The sequence below is a fragment of the Orbicella faveolata genome, unplaced genomic scaffold, assembly GCF_042242905.1.
Source record: "Orbicella faveolata isolate gen_17 unplaced genomic scaffold, um_ofav_v1 contig_27, whole genome shotgun sequence".
Classification (NCBI taxonomy): Eukaryota; Metazoa; Cnidaria; class Anthozoa; order Scleractinia; family Merulinidae; genus Orbicella; species Orbicella faveolata.
Genome location: NW_028301555.1, coordinates 8,518,063 through 8,533,567, shown reverse-complemented (window position 1 = coordinate 8,533,567; position 15,505 = coordinate 8,518,063). Strand labels below are relative to the sequence as shown.

The following is a 15,505-nucleotide window of genomic DNA, read 5'->3' as shown; positions in this document are numbered from 1 at the left end:
GTTTAGAGATATTTCTTTAATAAAATTTATATAGATGACTTACCAGTCGGTAACCTTGGAGGGCACTAGTGAAAAACAATCAAAGTTTGCCTAGTCTTAAGTAAAGCTAAAATCGCGAAGTAAAAAACACCATCGGCAGATCTGCCATGCATCCTGAGCAGAACACCACAAAGAAACTTATAAGTTATCATCTTAGTCACAGCAATTACCGAAGTATTGAACTCCGTCAAAGTTCTCGTCAAATAGATTCCCTCGCTTTGACACAAGCAAGTGTAAATCAGCTTCCAGGATCATCAGATGTAAACAATCGGGCGGTTTCTGTCGGTAGCAGTGTTTCTGATAACTGCAGACGTTCACAAGGCTTGAAATGTTCATCCATAAATCCCAGAATGAAGAAGGCGAAGATATGTTGTCGAAAGCGAATGCGAAGATCGAGTTAAGCTTATTTTGAGCAGTGCATTCTGAAGCATTAGTATTTTCTTTCACCGAAAGACGGTTGGTTTGGACAATTTTGAAGCACTTGCTGTCTTTTCTATATGCGTTGACGTTTCGCCCCAAAAGTCGGAAAAACTTCCCCATCAACTTGTGGTAGCACGATACTAAAATACGTTTTTGAGGCTGTGACAGTGACTTTTCCGTAAAGAAATGAGTGTTTTTAACGGGATACGTAATACAGTGGTGAAATTCACTGACTGTGTAGTTTTGCTCTAGGTTTGAGACGATGAATGAATCGGTAAACGCGCGCATCGCCGGATGTAAATTGACGACTTCCGCTCGAATGATTTTTCTCTTTATTGATGAGCCATATAATAAACAACTTAATAACCTCGACCGTTCGGTCGTTACGGGCAAATCTCAAACCTCGGCCTACCGTATTTACCTCGCTATCGCTCGGTCAATACGGCAAGACCTCAGTTTGAGATTTTCCCGTAACGACCTCACTCTCGGTTATTAAGTAGTTAATAATAGCACCCTGATTATGGTCACGATTGCTTGCTAAATTCACGTTTCCGACGATTGTTTCTGGTTCTACACCGAGCATTGGTCCATATTTATTTTAAACAGAGAAATTTATTACTCAATTCAAAACAGAAGGAAAAAAAATGGTAGGTCACCGTACTTTACACCACTGTTCTTTAGCTTTAATTTGTTTTGTGCTTTACGCAGAAAGGGAAAGAAAAATATTTTGGTCATTTTTAGGTGTAAAAACAAACAGTTTGACAACGTTAGTTACCTGGATGTTTGAAAATTGACAATGAACAATACGAACAAACATAACAATGGATCGGCAGACCATCATTCAGGCAATGAAGACAACTCTACTCCTGAAACTATTATCATCATAAACTGTGTTCTTAACGCTCCACTGATGCTCATATCCATTCTGGGCAACGCTTTGGTATTGGCCGCCATAATAAGAACGCCTTCCATTCGCTCAACGCAAAACAGAAGTGGATTAATGGACGAATTCATGAACACTGCAGTAAGAGCAACTTGCCATTCTGTTTTCCAGTCCTTTATGGAGAGTCCATGAAGAGTCAATAAAGCATACAATGGAAGATAATAAATAATTAAAGCTATGTAGAAAACGAAAGTGTTAATGTTCAATGCACTATTTTTCAATCGGGCTATGTTGAAGTTATTTCTAGTATTGGAGCTTTGCAATGCCTGTTGTTGAACGTGAATTTGTAACTAATGTCGACGAACAACACGATAACTTCTGATGTAAGAAAATGTGCAAATTAAAAGTCAAATTATAGCAATAATGACTGTAATAAGGCTATGTACACGTATGTTCCAAAATTAAAACCCTGATCCGAGGAAGCTAATCAACCATATAATTAAAGTATATTTCACATGGGATTCAGTCACTAAAGTAGCATATCTCATGTGATAGTGAAGAGCCAGAAATCGATCCACAGTCATGGCTGTGATTGTCAAGAAAGAAACTCCAGATAAAGAATACGCCATCATCACTGAAACATAGTGTGCGTAATGGTCTTTCGTAAGTTCTTTAACAATATAAATCGGTTGAGCAACAAGACCAATAAGAAAATCTGAAACAGCGAGACTGCAGAGCATAATCATGTGCGTTGAGCGAATGGAAGGCGTTCTTATTATGGCGGTCAATACCAAAGCGTTGCCCAGAATGGATATGAGCATCAGTGGAGCGTTAAGAACACAGTTTATGATGATAATAGTTTCAGGAGTAGAGCTGTCTTCATTGTCTGAATGATGGTCTGTCGATCCATTGTTATGTCTGTCGGTATTGTTCATCATCACGTTTTAGCCGTTAGCGTTGTCGAACTGTTTTTGCTTTTCACCTGAAAGTGACCAAACATTCTTTTCCTTTCGGCGAAAGGCACAAAACAATAGTGGAAACGCCCAACACCGTGAAAGCAACACAGTTTATTGCTCTCTGTAAAACATAACTCCTTTTTTTTTGACGTTTTGTCGTGTAAGGTGTCCATCAACCATTTACATATACAAAAAAAAGTAACACCAGTTTATAGTGAGTGACATGGGCGAGAAATTAGAATTTGATCCTAAATAGAACTTGATGAGCATTAACTTGATAAGACTTCTTAGGTTATTTCCTTGGCCTGTTAAGAGGAAATATCCCTAACACTTTCCTATTATCACACATCCATTACTTGGTTAAAAATATTTGCCTCAAAATACCCTTGCAGACTTTTGCTAGAATGAGGACTCTGCGCATACTTATAAAATCGGGACTGGCCTGAGTCCGCGTTCTTGGTGCGTTCTTGGGCTTTGGGGACGAAAGCATTGCAACAACGGGAGGAAAAGTCCTTAAAACCTGTCTTTCGGTATTTTCTCGAAAGAGCTCGCACTAGATACTGCAGCGCAGCACAGCACAGCGCAGCAAAGTGCAAGCACAGCGTAGCGCAGCACAGCAAAGCGTAGCACAACATAGCGCAGCACAGCATAGCGCAGCACAATGCAAGTACAGCATAGCGCAGCACAGCATGGCGCAGCACAGTGCAAGCACAGCATAGCGTATCGTATAGCGTATCGTAGCATAGCGTGTCGCAGTGAAGTACAGAACAGAACAAAAAAGACGATGAACTATACTTGAATCACTTGTCTTCCTTCTCCTGTATGTTCTTAGAAGTACTTTTCCTCCCCCCCCCTCTCTCTAATGGACCCACGTCTTGCGTTACCCTGACAATACGCCGATTTTGCGGTGAGAAATGTGCTGCTATGCTGAACTGTTCACAGCGTTTCTTATTTTTTGACGAAAGTACTCTACAAATTCCGAGTGAAGAGAGCTCGGAGAGGGAAGGGGCGAGTGAGCGGGTCTTGGGAGAAAGAAAAAACATCTTGTGATTCTTTTTGCGCATTCAGCGATCGAAGGAAATCATAGCAATCGAAAAAGAACGCTTCGAATGCTCTAGTGAGATACAAATGATCACGGGCAACGCAGTTCAAAAATACAAACAAGGAGGCATTTTGAACTCGGCCAGCGTAACTGAATTGTACGGTCGACTTGACATCGGAACTACTGCGTTGCTTGTTAACAGGACTCCACATTACATTATTAAAGGTACATCATCACATTATTTTAGGTAAGTTGTTGCTGAATTCTTGCATTTCAATGCTACCAATGCCCTGAACGTTTCGAAAAATTGTCGATAAATCACTTGACATTCTAGCGACATAAACAGCTTCAAATTTTAGCAAATCTTTTAGCAGAATACGGTCAGCTAAATTGACCAATCACAGCGCGTATAGTAACTAAATTAGTCTGATTATTTACGTGTTAATTTTTTGTGCACGAGACCTTGCAATGTTCAATGTGAGAAGTAATTAGTTTGTTAGTTGAATTGAAACCATAAAAGTGTATCCTTACAACTTTCAAGCTTCTTTAATGTTTGAACAAGGAAGAAATTTCACAAACCACTGAACCCAAGTTAAGAACAACATTAATGAAAGTCTTGGGTGGACACAGCGACAGTTTTGAGCTTCCGATATACTTCTTGCCCACATACAAAACTAACAAAAGCTATTTGTTCAATGACGTTGATACATTCTGCTTTTGAAAAGGGTACTCCCATATTATTTAGGAACAAAACCAGAAACACTTCTATTGTATAGTCAACACACGTACATGCGACACTGAATAATTCTTTTTGAATTTCTAAACAGCAAAATCTCTCTGAGGGGTTTATTCCTATGAGATAAAATAAAAAAATAGGAAAAACGGTCAAAAACGTTTCTCCTTTTTACGTTTCACACTTCACGCTTCACGCTTCCGGTGATTGCGTGAAGTTCGTAATGACGTCAGAGGTAGGGCGCGAGGCTTTGTTCCGTCTGAAAATATCGAGAACTGTGTCAACAAAGCGAGATAATTGTAAAGGAAAAGGATTTGTTTGTCTTAAGATTGCATTCATCCTGTCAACCCCTTCCAAATTGGCCGTCATTTGCATTCTATCAACTGAGGCGATAAGGAAAGTGTTTTTCGATGTGCGGCAACCGTTTAAACAGTTGCTAAGCCGGTCGAAGATTTGTTTGTAAGGCTCTCCGAACCGGTGACTTTTGAGCAGTTTGTGAGGGATGAATGAGCTGGTTGGTTAAACGCAAAGATTTTGTACGTTAACTACAATCGATTCATGCATTGGAGAGTCACTGAAGGAGATGTCGAGGTGTTGTGGAAACTTGTTTGTGCCACCCGTCCAAACAAGATGATTTCTTGTTGTTTTTATGGGTGACAATTTGGCCAACGAAAACCACTTTCGCATTGTTTTGGGCTCTTTATATGCTGTGTACATCCTTAGTTACAGTTAATATAATTTCACGGCCGGGGTCCGCTTCAAATTCCTTCGTTCATAAACATCTGTGTTGTGTGTACGAGAATTTACGCACAACGTTTAACGCGTGGAACAAGATCAGATGTTTGGTAAAAGATGACAGCACCGTTTTGGAGCACGTAGCGGAGAGCTTTGGAGCTTCAAAGAACGTCTCATTTATGATATGGCCGATTATGAAGTACCTCAAGAGGAAGATGAGACTGGTAAAAGTAACAGTGTTACAGTTCTTGTCGAGAACGAAAAACCGATCGCTTCTGAAGACGTGGTCGAAGACAAGTCACGTTCTTCGTCTATCGCATGGTCCACGCGGAGTTCGATTGCGAACCAGTTACAAAGAACTCGTGAAAAGTTTCGCAGTTTGAAGCGGCGCTCATCTGTTGAGAACTTTGGACAATTTGGCTTCTTAGTCCCCGCCTTGGCATTATTTCCACAAGCTGATGGGGTAAGCACAATTTAAGCTTATTGTTTATTCAAGTAACATGTACATGTAGCGAAATAAATGTCTGAATCGCGAATGTTGTGATTTTACAGAAAAAATGTTTGTGTCATAAGGTCAATCAGTAATCATTTGAACATATGTCAGGTCAAAGATCATAAATATTTAAATAAAAAAACTATTTAAAAGTTGGAGTTTTGAAGTACCAAAAGTTATGTAATGTGCAGTTCCTGAAAATATCCATACTCTCCCGACAGAAGTTATGGAATTTCCGGGAGGTGGCATGGGAGGTTCTACAAGACGAAATGTAGGAAGCTTAATTCGAATTTCCAGAGGGGTTTTGGGATCCAAGAAAAACCCCTTCTGTGCGTGGGGGAGGCACAAATTAGTGCAAACAGTACCTAGCATATGTTTGGTCTCAAAGACTCTTAATCCCATCTCAATATCTCAAAATCTTTTGTTATGTCTCCATCCTCAGAGATCCAGGGATAGTAAGTGGGGGTAAGAGAGAGTTAAAGGACCCAGTTTTGGACAGGAATCTTTGCATGCTGTCAAGCATTGGAAAACAAAAGAAACGTTGTAAAAATAACAAATGCGTGAAAAGCATCATGTTCAATACTGGGTCTTAAATGTGGCAGGGGAAAAATATTTGCCAAAGAAGTGATGAGTCATGAAGTCTCGTTTTTGTGTTTCGTTCTGTCTTTAAGTCTAAAATCAGTTACTCACAGTCTTGGATTTTCAAAACTAGAAATATCTCGACATCTCTTTGCCACTGATTACACCTAGTCACACTGGTCACACCTTTAGAGGTGACAATAAACACTTAATGATTAACTTCAGGGGAAACACTGAGTTTTGTTCCCTCAAGATCTGTTGTGTTCTCCCAGACAGACTATGGACAGCAAGATGAGGCAGAAAAGCAAACAAACTCACTGCTTTCATTTCACAGGCAATTTCCTCCACATTTAGCCTGAAATGTCCTGCCCTCTGCCTAATCCACAGGCAAAAATCTCTTGCCCGCAGATTAGGCTGTCAGGTGTCATCCATCTGTCATAATTTTCAGGCTGCCTCCAAGTGAATTTACATTGTATGTACAGGTTGTTTATTTTGTTATGGTTACAAACACCTTTATTTATTGACATGCAAAGTTAAATTCAGCTTGGCTGCTGACAAAATCAGTTCTTGTTCAATAAAACTATAATATTAAAAACTTGGCAGATTATCAATTTATGATCTTGGTTGTAATGCTAATCATTTGATGAATTTTATTGTTTTCTTTTATGGTTGTGCATGCATAGTAAAATTAATATTTTGAGTTGCTTTTTAGAGATCTATAAATTTCATATTCAATTCTGCTATTAATTGACAATCACAACTTACTTAATATTTATCTAGTAACTAATATTCATAAATGGAATTTTTTAAAGTTATTGTTTTAATTAATTTTGTTATTTGCTGTAATGTGTAAACTGTGAGTTCATGCCATAGCAACAGGTAGTGTATATGACATGTATATGACAACTGAGTGTTAAGTAATATTTTCTTATTCTGTCTTAAAAGTAAACTTAATTATAAATTTTAAACTTTTTTTTCAAATCCAGACTGAAGTTAATGATTTCAAGGTCTAGTAGATATTTAAAGGTTCTGATCTGACTTGTCTTGTCTTAATGCTCAGACAAGATTTTCTTAACATGGAAACTTCAACAGTGAGTATTAAAATGTACTTAATTGGAACACCTGGAAATGTATTTTTTAAAAATGCTTGTTTGCTGTCTGGCAGTTACTGTAACATAATTTAGTGAACTATATAATGAAAGTGAATGCAATCTATCATCTGTTTGAATTTCTTCTTTCTACTCCAGTTAACATATGATTTATTTCCAAGTATTAATTCATTATCTCATCATAACAATGGTCAAAACAGTATAGTATCAAATAAAACAAGATAAACATATTAATTCCACCCATGGTATTTTGAATTGTTGAAATGATATATACTTTTAGAATTTACCATGCCAATCTAACAGCTAAAAGGCAACCAATCTTTACTTGATTGAATGTAAAATTTAGCTGACTAGACTGTACCAATTTAAATTATATTTTAATAGTTTTCAGACAATTGAAATCGCGGGGGGGCACTGCCACATATGGGCTATATAGGTATGTGCCGCTGTGAAGGGTATGGTTTTCAAGCAGTTTGCGCTAGGATCGGGTATATAAATTAGAGCGTTTGGGTCTAGAATAGGGTATAATTTTTCACAAAACTGACTACTTGGTTGAAGATTTTATCTAGATTAAGGAAACCAGGAATTGTCACTCAAACATATAAAAATAATCAAATCGGCAAGTTTAAATTTACGCAAATTAGCCCAAACAGTGTTGATGGATGGGGGATTTGGGGAGTTTACTCTAGTATAGGGTAGCAAAATTCAGCTGAACTAACTCTGGTATAGGGTCCCAGCGGCACACCCTCACCCAGAAATTCCTAAAGTATCGTCTCCGGGATTGAAATACCCGATACTATTTTTGTTTTGCAATGTCTCTGTTTATAAATCTTTGACAGTACTATGATTAAAATTGTTTTTAGGCTGATGCTCTCACACAACAGTTTGGTGATCTACAAGGTACTCACAGAGAACTCAAGTTAGCTTCAGCACACATTGACGATGCACTTAAAGGAAGGTAAGCTGGTACCCAAGAACAGGAATGAATTTGAGTGGCCATTCTATTATTAATAAGGAATGTGGGTGAGAGCTATAATGTAATGCTATTTTCCTTAGATTGTTAATGGTACTGGTCCTGAGGAAGACTAACTTTGCCAGTTGAAACATTCACCCTTTTGCTGTAGTACCAGCCTTGCAGTCAAGGCTCTAGAGTATGACTGTATCCAAAAAGAGGAGGTTGGCTATGCGCAGCAGAAGTGTTATGCTAGTTGTTCCTGTTACTAGTTGTCCCTTCCACTCCCTCAGGCTTTCCTGGTAGAATCATCTTGCAGTCACCGCCCTACTTCTCCTCCTTATCATTATCATCATCATTATTGATCATCATCACTATCACCATTATGGTCCTCATTACATGGCTGTCATCATCATGGTCATTCTCTTCATTACCCCACCATTGTCATCATTTGTCATTGTTGTCGTCATCATCATAATTACACAGTTGGTCAGCAGAAGGCTGTGTGCTACATCCATCCATTTTATACTTTTATTAACATTCTATGTGTTTCAATTTTTCTTGTAGAGGAAGCTACGGAAAAGCTCGTTCATACTTCAAACCTAAGCTTGCCCAAAGGTACCATGGTCGAATGTGACCATTCTTAATACAATGTATAAGCATTTATCAAAATTTGCATTTCTTTTAAGACAACTGGTTAAATGTAAATTATGAATAAAAATGCTTAATATTAATTAAATATGATGTTGATGATTTCTTGGATCATATACAATAGGTGCTTTGATATTTTGGACAACCCTTGGTTTCGTCGACTCATCATCTGCAACTCTCTGATTCACTCTTTTCTTATCTTCTTTGAGCCTCCAACTATTCAAGTATTAAGGTAAGTTTAAAGTTCCAGACTTAATTAAGACTTTTAAGCTTGCATGCATGTACAATTTGGCCTTTATCATTCAGATCACATGTACTAAAGTCACCTGTGGTTGAGTGTCGAGCGATACCCTTGATGGATAGCCTTGATTGACCCTTGATTGGCACTCGATTGATACTCGATTGACACCTCAGTTGACACTTGATCAACACTCCATCGACATCTCAGTCGACAGTTGGTTGACCGTCAATTAATTTTGATCGATGCATATGAGTCGGTCGACACTTGGCTGACTATCAACTGATTGTTGATCAAGTGTCAATCAGGAGTCAATTGGGATGTTGATCGAGTACCAATCAAGGGTATTGATAGACATTTGGCCACAGATGCCTTTAGCACACATGATCCCGTTATTCTTTAGAGGCATGTGAATTTCTTAATCAAAATGAGACTGGTTAATATGTAGAAACTACAATGTTTTGAGCTGTTAAGTGACCTTAAAGAGATTTCTCAGACCTAGCAGCCAGTAAAAACCTTGAGCTTGAAATCCAAAGGTTTAAAGAGTAATGTCCTTCTTTTTCTCTAGCGTTCATCCATTGGTGTATGCTTTGAATCTGTTCTGTATCTTGCTGTTCATCTTTGATCTTGTGGTGCACATCATTTTCTTGACGTGGCCTGTGTTCTGGTCCAGAAGTGCTGAGGGAGGACAGTGGAATGGGTAAATAACTAACTATGAAGCTGATAGATGGGACCATGTGTACTAAGGGCATCAGTGGTGGAGTGTCAATTGATACCGTACCCTTGATGGACATCTCAATCAGTACTCGATCGACATTCCGATCGATTCTTGGTCGACACATGAAAGTTGATTGACACTTGATCAACAGTCAGTCGATAGTCAGCTGCGTGTTGACCAACTTATGTTTGCATCGATCAAAAATTAGTCGACTGTTGACTGAGATGTTGATGTAGTGTGATGATAGAGTATTAGTTTAGGGTTGATCAAGTACTGATTGAGATGTCCATCAAGGGTAGCAGTTGATGGTATCGATTGATCCTCAACTACAGATACCTTTAGTATAAATGATACAATAGATGTCTAACATTTTCAAAACAAATAATATTATTTAACAAAGATAAAGAAATTGTCTTTAGTGATGTACCAGACTGTCGATATAAACAGAAAACCTGCATTTAATACATTGTATTTAATGTTTCATAATGGTGCAAGGATGAAATCATATCAAAGACCACCACACAAAGACCAACACATAAGCCATGATTTTATTTGTATTCTTGGTATTGTACTGGAAGTAACTTGCAATGCATGTTCGTCAGGGGGAATATAATTAAAAAGAGATTAATGTCATTTGCATTTGAAAAGACTCCCTGCATTAGCCTCAATTACAAGCTACAAGGACCCTCCAATCCAATATTTAGAATACGAATCAAATTATATGCCTGGCCTATTCTGGAACAGTCAACCAAATCTGAAGATGATCAGCCAATTCTGCAAATACTGACAGAGTCTGAGTAATTGACTGTTGTTAAGTTAGACTTAGTGTGCTGATATCAAGTCCTGAAGCTTGATCTCAAAGTTATTTCTAAACGAAACATTTATATGTTTCAGGGTGGAATTTGTTCTTGTTTGTTGTTTCACTGTGGATTTTATGTTGCTGATTACATCCAGGGCTTTAGGAAAGGTAGGTTGAAATGAAATAAGTGCCATAAAAAGATCTATTGCACTTTAAATGCATGGATGCTGGTCAACCAGTGTATGACATTTGCAGACTGCAGACAGCAGAATTTTTTTATAGCGTATTCCCATTTTCATTATCAATAGCTTAAGGTTACAGTATACCTTCGGTCAGCAATTTTCTTCAAATTTGGATTTTTGGGTCAAAATAGTGGTCGAAGAATAATCTCTAATTTCTGAAAAAAAAATTTGAAAAAGGTTAAATATTGGCGGAGAAATGGCGGTTTTACGTTTTCACTGGAAGTAAAAGTTTACCTCTTGATTGACAGCCCTATGGCGCGTATGCAATCAACTGAGACAATTTTCGTGGGAATTACCTATATGGATGTCACAAATTGACTACTCAGTTGATCAGCATTGTTGTTTGATATTAGGCGTGTCTCTATTAAGTTATAAGTAAACATAGACCACGTTTAAACCATGGACTGGTTCGAAAAAGCGAAAACAGCGAAGAACGAATGAAAATACAGCAATGAGTGAAGAAGCGAAAATTTGCCACGCGGATGAAGCTATAGTTATCGTATAAGGCAGGCAAATATTCGTGGTAAGAGAAAAGAAAGGTTCTGTAAAAATTTCGGAACTTGACAGCAATAACAGGGATGCTGACAGAGACTCTTCTGATGAGTCCGATATCGACGAATTGTTGGACTCATTGAGACCATTTGAAATATTATCCATGCACAGTTGCCCACACACAGTTGCTCTCCGTGCTGTCTTTTGTTTGTTTCCTTCACTCAGCCACTCTAGCGTTTGTATCCTTTTTAGTCTTCCCCATTTTGTCAGACCAGCTTCAAGAAAAACCGAGCTACAGAAAAATTATCTCTCTGCCTTCGGTTCCTTGAGCGCATTGCAAAACACAAGAGTTTTTTAGAGATGCGCACGTAAATTTCACCAGGAGGTTAACGGTAGTAAAGTTTCCCTGTGCTGATTGGCTTATTTATCTGAGAACCCAGTTGAAGGCGTTTGTCGGCGGAGTTTGTTTGCGAAGCAGAAAATTTTTCTTAGCGCTGTTTTCTCGAATAAATTTTTTCACTTGAAGCAGACACTTTAAAGAGTTATAACTCAAAGGGAATTTGTTCAATTGCTCTTAAATTTGGACAGTGGCTAGTTTAACATATAAACTACAAAAGCGTATCTGGGAATTGTTAATTTCGAAGTACTTTTTCTTCGAGAGTGATTTTTGTACGATCATTCCACATTTTTTAAATCCTATTTCGAAAATGTTCTGTAACTTTTTACTGCAATCGAATATGCCAAAATGCAGACACGCTTTTTAAGCGCTTTGGGCCCTGAAACCGAGGAAAAAATTAAATTGGCGAAAGACAAAATTCGCTTTGACTTGTAGCTTATGAAAGGTGATTTGGGCGCTCGCATTTAGTGGTCGTGAAAAATTCGACAATTCATTTTCTTTCAAAATTCTTGGTATAGTTTGATAGCCAGCTCCATAAGCTTTAATTTGATATAGGGGTTTAAGTATCTACAGCTTAAACTGCACGCGCTACATCGCTTGCGCGCGAGACACCCCTGAAGGTATACTGTAACCTTAAACCATAAACAGGGTAACCTGAGTCATGATATTCAGGCTAACCAGAGTACTATCTAAACCTGAATGTAGTCTCCAGTCTGCAAATGTCATACCCTGCTGGTAAACTATATGCATGTCACTGAACAATTTTAGTCCATTAGGACTTCTTTATCCAATGTCCAATACACTAGTGTATCCATTAGACCCAAGCTATATATATACTTCACAGAGGTTTTTTTGATTGGCCTTTGGTATTTAATAATAATTGTGTATAATATTATCACAAAATTAATTAACTATATGCATGTCACTGAACAATTTTAGTCCATTAGGACATCTTTATCCAATGTGCAATACACTAGTGTATTCATTAGACCCAGGCTATATACTTCACAGAAGTTTTTTTGACTGGCCTTTGGTATTTAATAATAATTGTGTATAATTATTATCACAAAATTAATTTTACATTTACCTTGTTCGTATTTCCTCTTTTTCTCTCTCCCAGTATCTACCACAGGTTTTTAGGTCCCTCAGGTTAGCTCTTATATTGTGCAAAGTCAAGAATATCCAACATATTTTTAATGTAAGTATTCCCTTGCATGAATTGGCCAATAGTTTTTTTTTTTACCACAATTGCTACTTATCTTACAGTATGATTGGCTAATTTGCTGTTGTCGATAAGAGTCCACACAACTCTGCTTGCGTCAATTTGTCACGCTCTTGGTCACCCTCTAAAAACACATTTTCTTTGACATTGATATTGAGGTAAAAAGCAAATTGAATGTGGTTTAAGGTTGTCTGTACTCTTATCGATAATGATATGTACCATCACAGTGGTCAAAATTTGTTGTGGACTCACCTGGCTGTGCCTCGTGAGTCCACAACGTTTTGACCATTGTGATGAAGCCTATTATTGTCGATAAGAGTACAGACAGCCTGAAACCACATTCGATATGTTAGATTGATTTGTAATATGATAAAGGAAAGAATGGAATTCAAAGCTAACCTGCATACTAGCTGTTCAGAGTTATGAATTATACTTTAAGCCTTATGTAACTAGTTGACAATTTGCTGTGATAAATATTTTCCAGGTATTGATGACAATTGGATTTAAACTTTCTAAGGTACAGTTAACAATTGTTTTGTGTAGTATCTTCAAAGAGGTCAATGTAAGCTCAAGCCACACCCGGCTGGGGTCATCTGCAATGGCACTGATGTACTAGGCTTCTGTTTCTTTTATTTCTGAGCCTGAAGTTTTTTTTTTGTGTGGAGGCGTCATAGCCTCATGGTTAGTGCATTTGTCTCCAGATCAAGCAGTCTAGGTTTGAACCCTGGCCAGGAACTTTGTGTTGCTTTCTCGTGCAAGACACTTTACTCTCACAGTGCCCCTCTCCACCCAGCTGTACAAATGGGTACTGGCCCATTTACTGGCCCATTTGCTGGGGGTAACCCTGCAATGGACTAGCCTCCCTTCCAGGGGAGAGTAGAAATATTCTGAGTGGCTTCATGCTACAGAAATTGGGATAAGCTTGCCTGATGAGCAACTTGGCTCGTATGCAGACTTTATGTTACCTGTAAGGTTTTTGCTGGATTAAGCTAAAAGACATTTTGCCAAAACTGTACCCTCCCAATCTGTGGAGGCAGCATAGCCAAATGGTCAACTGGTGCAATGGACTCACAGTCAAGCGGTCCCAAGTTCGGGTTCTGCTTTGACCACTACCTGGATTTGTTTCATGGTAGTCCCGAGTTCCTTGGTCACGCTTGTAAATAAACAACTGGTTTGCCTCCAGCCATGGGATTCTTAACAATGTTATGCTGAATTTGAATTGGTTGTTTCAGCTCTTTTCTTGGCCCCACTAGCCTTTGTGCTATAGACACTGCCAGGGTTAAATTAAGGTTATATATTTTAGTTTTTATTGGATGGTGCTGCACACAGCACCATCCAAGGTATATATAAAAATTGAGCATATTGACCAATTTTGGTCATTACGCTGTTATGCCACATTTGATAAAAGTTTGATGTCTAATTTTAGTAACTTTTTATTATTTTTTTATCTTTGTTTTTAGTTATTTTTCATAATCTTAGTATTTGTCTTATTGTGTGCCTCTATTGGGGTTCACATACTTATGGACGCTTATCAATGTAATGGACCATTAGGCAATTCATCTTCCTCAACTGTTCATCATGGGTATGTTTTAGCATTTTTACCTTTTAATAGCTGTAATCAAAATTATTTGGGAAATGATATTTTGATTTATGCTCAGTGATTTAATTTAAGAAAGGTACGTTTTCTATAGTTTCCTTTTTGTCTTACCTTTCTTTTGTACCTGAATAGTGTGAATAAAGATTGTTGTTGTTGTTGTTGTTAAGAAACAAGCAAAAAGTATAGAACAAAACAAAATTTACTGTTCCATGTAATTAAGTAACAGAAACCTCAACAATAAATATTTTAAAAGAGGAACTGTATCAATAGATCCGTCCTAAAGTTCAAGGATGCTGCTACAATTACACACAATTTGTCATTTAGGGTGCTGACACTGCTCCCTTGTTGTGTTTCCAGAAAATAACCCCTTGAGGTTGACTGGAATTTCTGGTGGGAATTAAGGGGAAAACCAATGTTAAACTGAAATTTCCATGGGGAAGGGGGGGGGGGGGGAGGGCTTTAAACCAGACGAAACCTTGTGGGGGAAGTATAGATTTTTTTGAAGTAACATGTTGTTGTTGTTGTTCTTGACACTGTCAACCAGTCCTCCTCATTGTCTAGATTTTTGTGCTTTCCCTCGTCATTATCATTCTCATCATCCTCATCATCTTTGTTGTTATCAGTCCGTGAGATAAATTAGGGGCATAAACAACCAATTTGTTGTAGCATCAGGTCAAGATGCCCACCAACTTCAAACTCAGTTTCCTGATTTTCTTCCATTTCCAGCAAAACAGTTCCATGCTACATTGTGACTGAAGAAAAAGTGTACCAGGGGTATGCATAAACTAGTTCTAATCGACCACTAAGTAACATTTTATAAAATAAACATTATTTCATATCAGTTCCATACCAAAATGTATAAGTCACTGAAGATGTTTTGTTTGATATTTTTCCTTTTCAGGGCTTTTGATGATGTTGCAATTGGAATGCTTAGATTGTTTGTCCTGCTGTCAACTGAAAATTTCCCAGTCAGTAAAGCACGCATCTACAACTACATTACATTAGAATTACATTAGAAGACAGTTTGTAGGATTGGATCTGCTAAAAGGCATATTTTGTAACCCTACAACAGAACAGAATTAAAGCATGTGCTATTGACATTAAGTCTGTGTGAGCAAAGCTTTACAGTTCTATGTTCACAACATTAGTAAATAAACAAGTTTTTTTCTTTTCTTCGTGCTTCCAGAAAGTTATAAAAATGCTTGTGA

General features: G+C 37.9%; 1 protein-coding gene and 1 pseudogene across 2 annotated transcripts in view; one reads left to right on the top strand and one right to left on the bottom strand.

Annotated features, from left to right (window-relative positions):
• Positions 1–1,296: 1,296 nt before the first annotated feature.
• LOC149107468 (histamine H2 receptor-like) lies at positions 1,297–2,421 on the bottom strand (annotated as a pseudogene).
• A 1,905-nt stretch (positions 2,422–4,326) lies between these two features.
• Positions 4,327–15,505, top strand: part of LOC110039890 (uncharacterized) — a 29,457-nt gene continuing 18,278 nt past the window's right edge. The window contains exons 1-11 of one of the 2 annotated variants that reach the window (XM_089296437.1): positions 4,327–5,271; positions 7,853–7,947; positions 8,509–8,559; positions 8,717–8,824; positions 9,399–9,530; positions 10,443–10,515; positions 12,599–12,676; positions 13,185–13,217; positions 14,161–14,282; positions 15,024–15,071; positions 15,199–15,265. In XM_089296437.1, the coding sequence (XP_089152563.1) occupies positions 4,993–5,271; positions 7,853–7,947; positions 8,509–8,559; positions 8,717–8,824; positions 9,399–9,530; positions 10,443–10,515; positions 12,599–12,676; positions 13,185–13,217; positions 14,161–14,282; positions 15,024–15,071; positions 15,199–15,265 (1,086 nt within the window). In that variant the 5' untranslated portion in view covers positions 4,327–4,992. Of the gene's footprint in view, positions 5,272–6,863; positions 6,972–7,852; positions 7,948–8,508; positions 8,560–8,716; positions 8,825–9,398; positions 9,531–10,442; positions 10,516–12,598; positions 12,677–13,184; positions 13,218–14,160; positions 14,283–15,023; positions 15,072–15,198; positions 15,266–15,505 lie in introns of those variants that run through there. The other variant, XM_089296438.1, reaches the window with a different exon arrangement.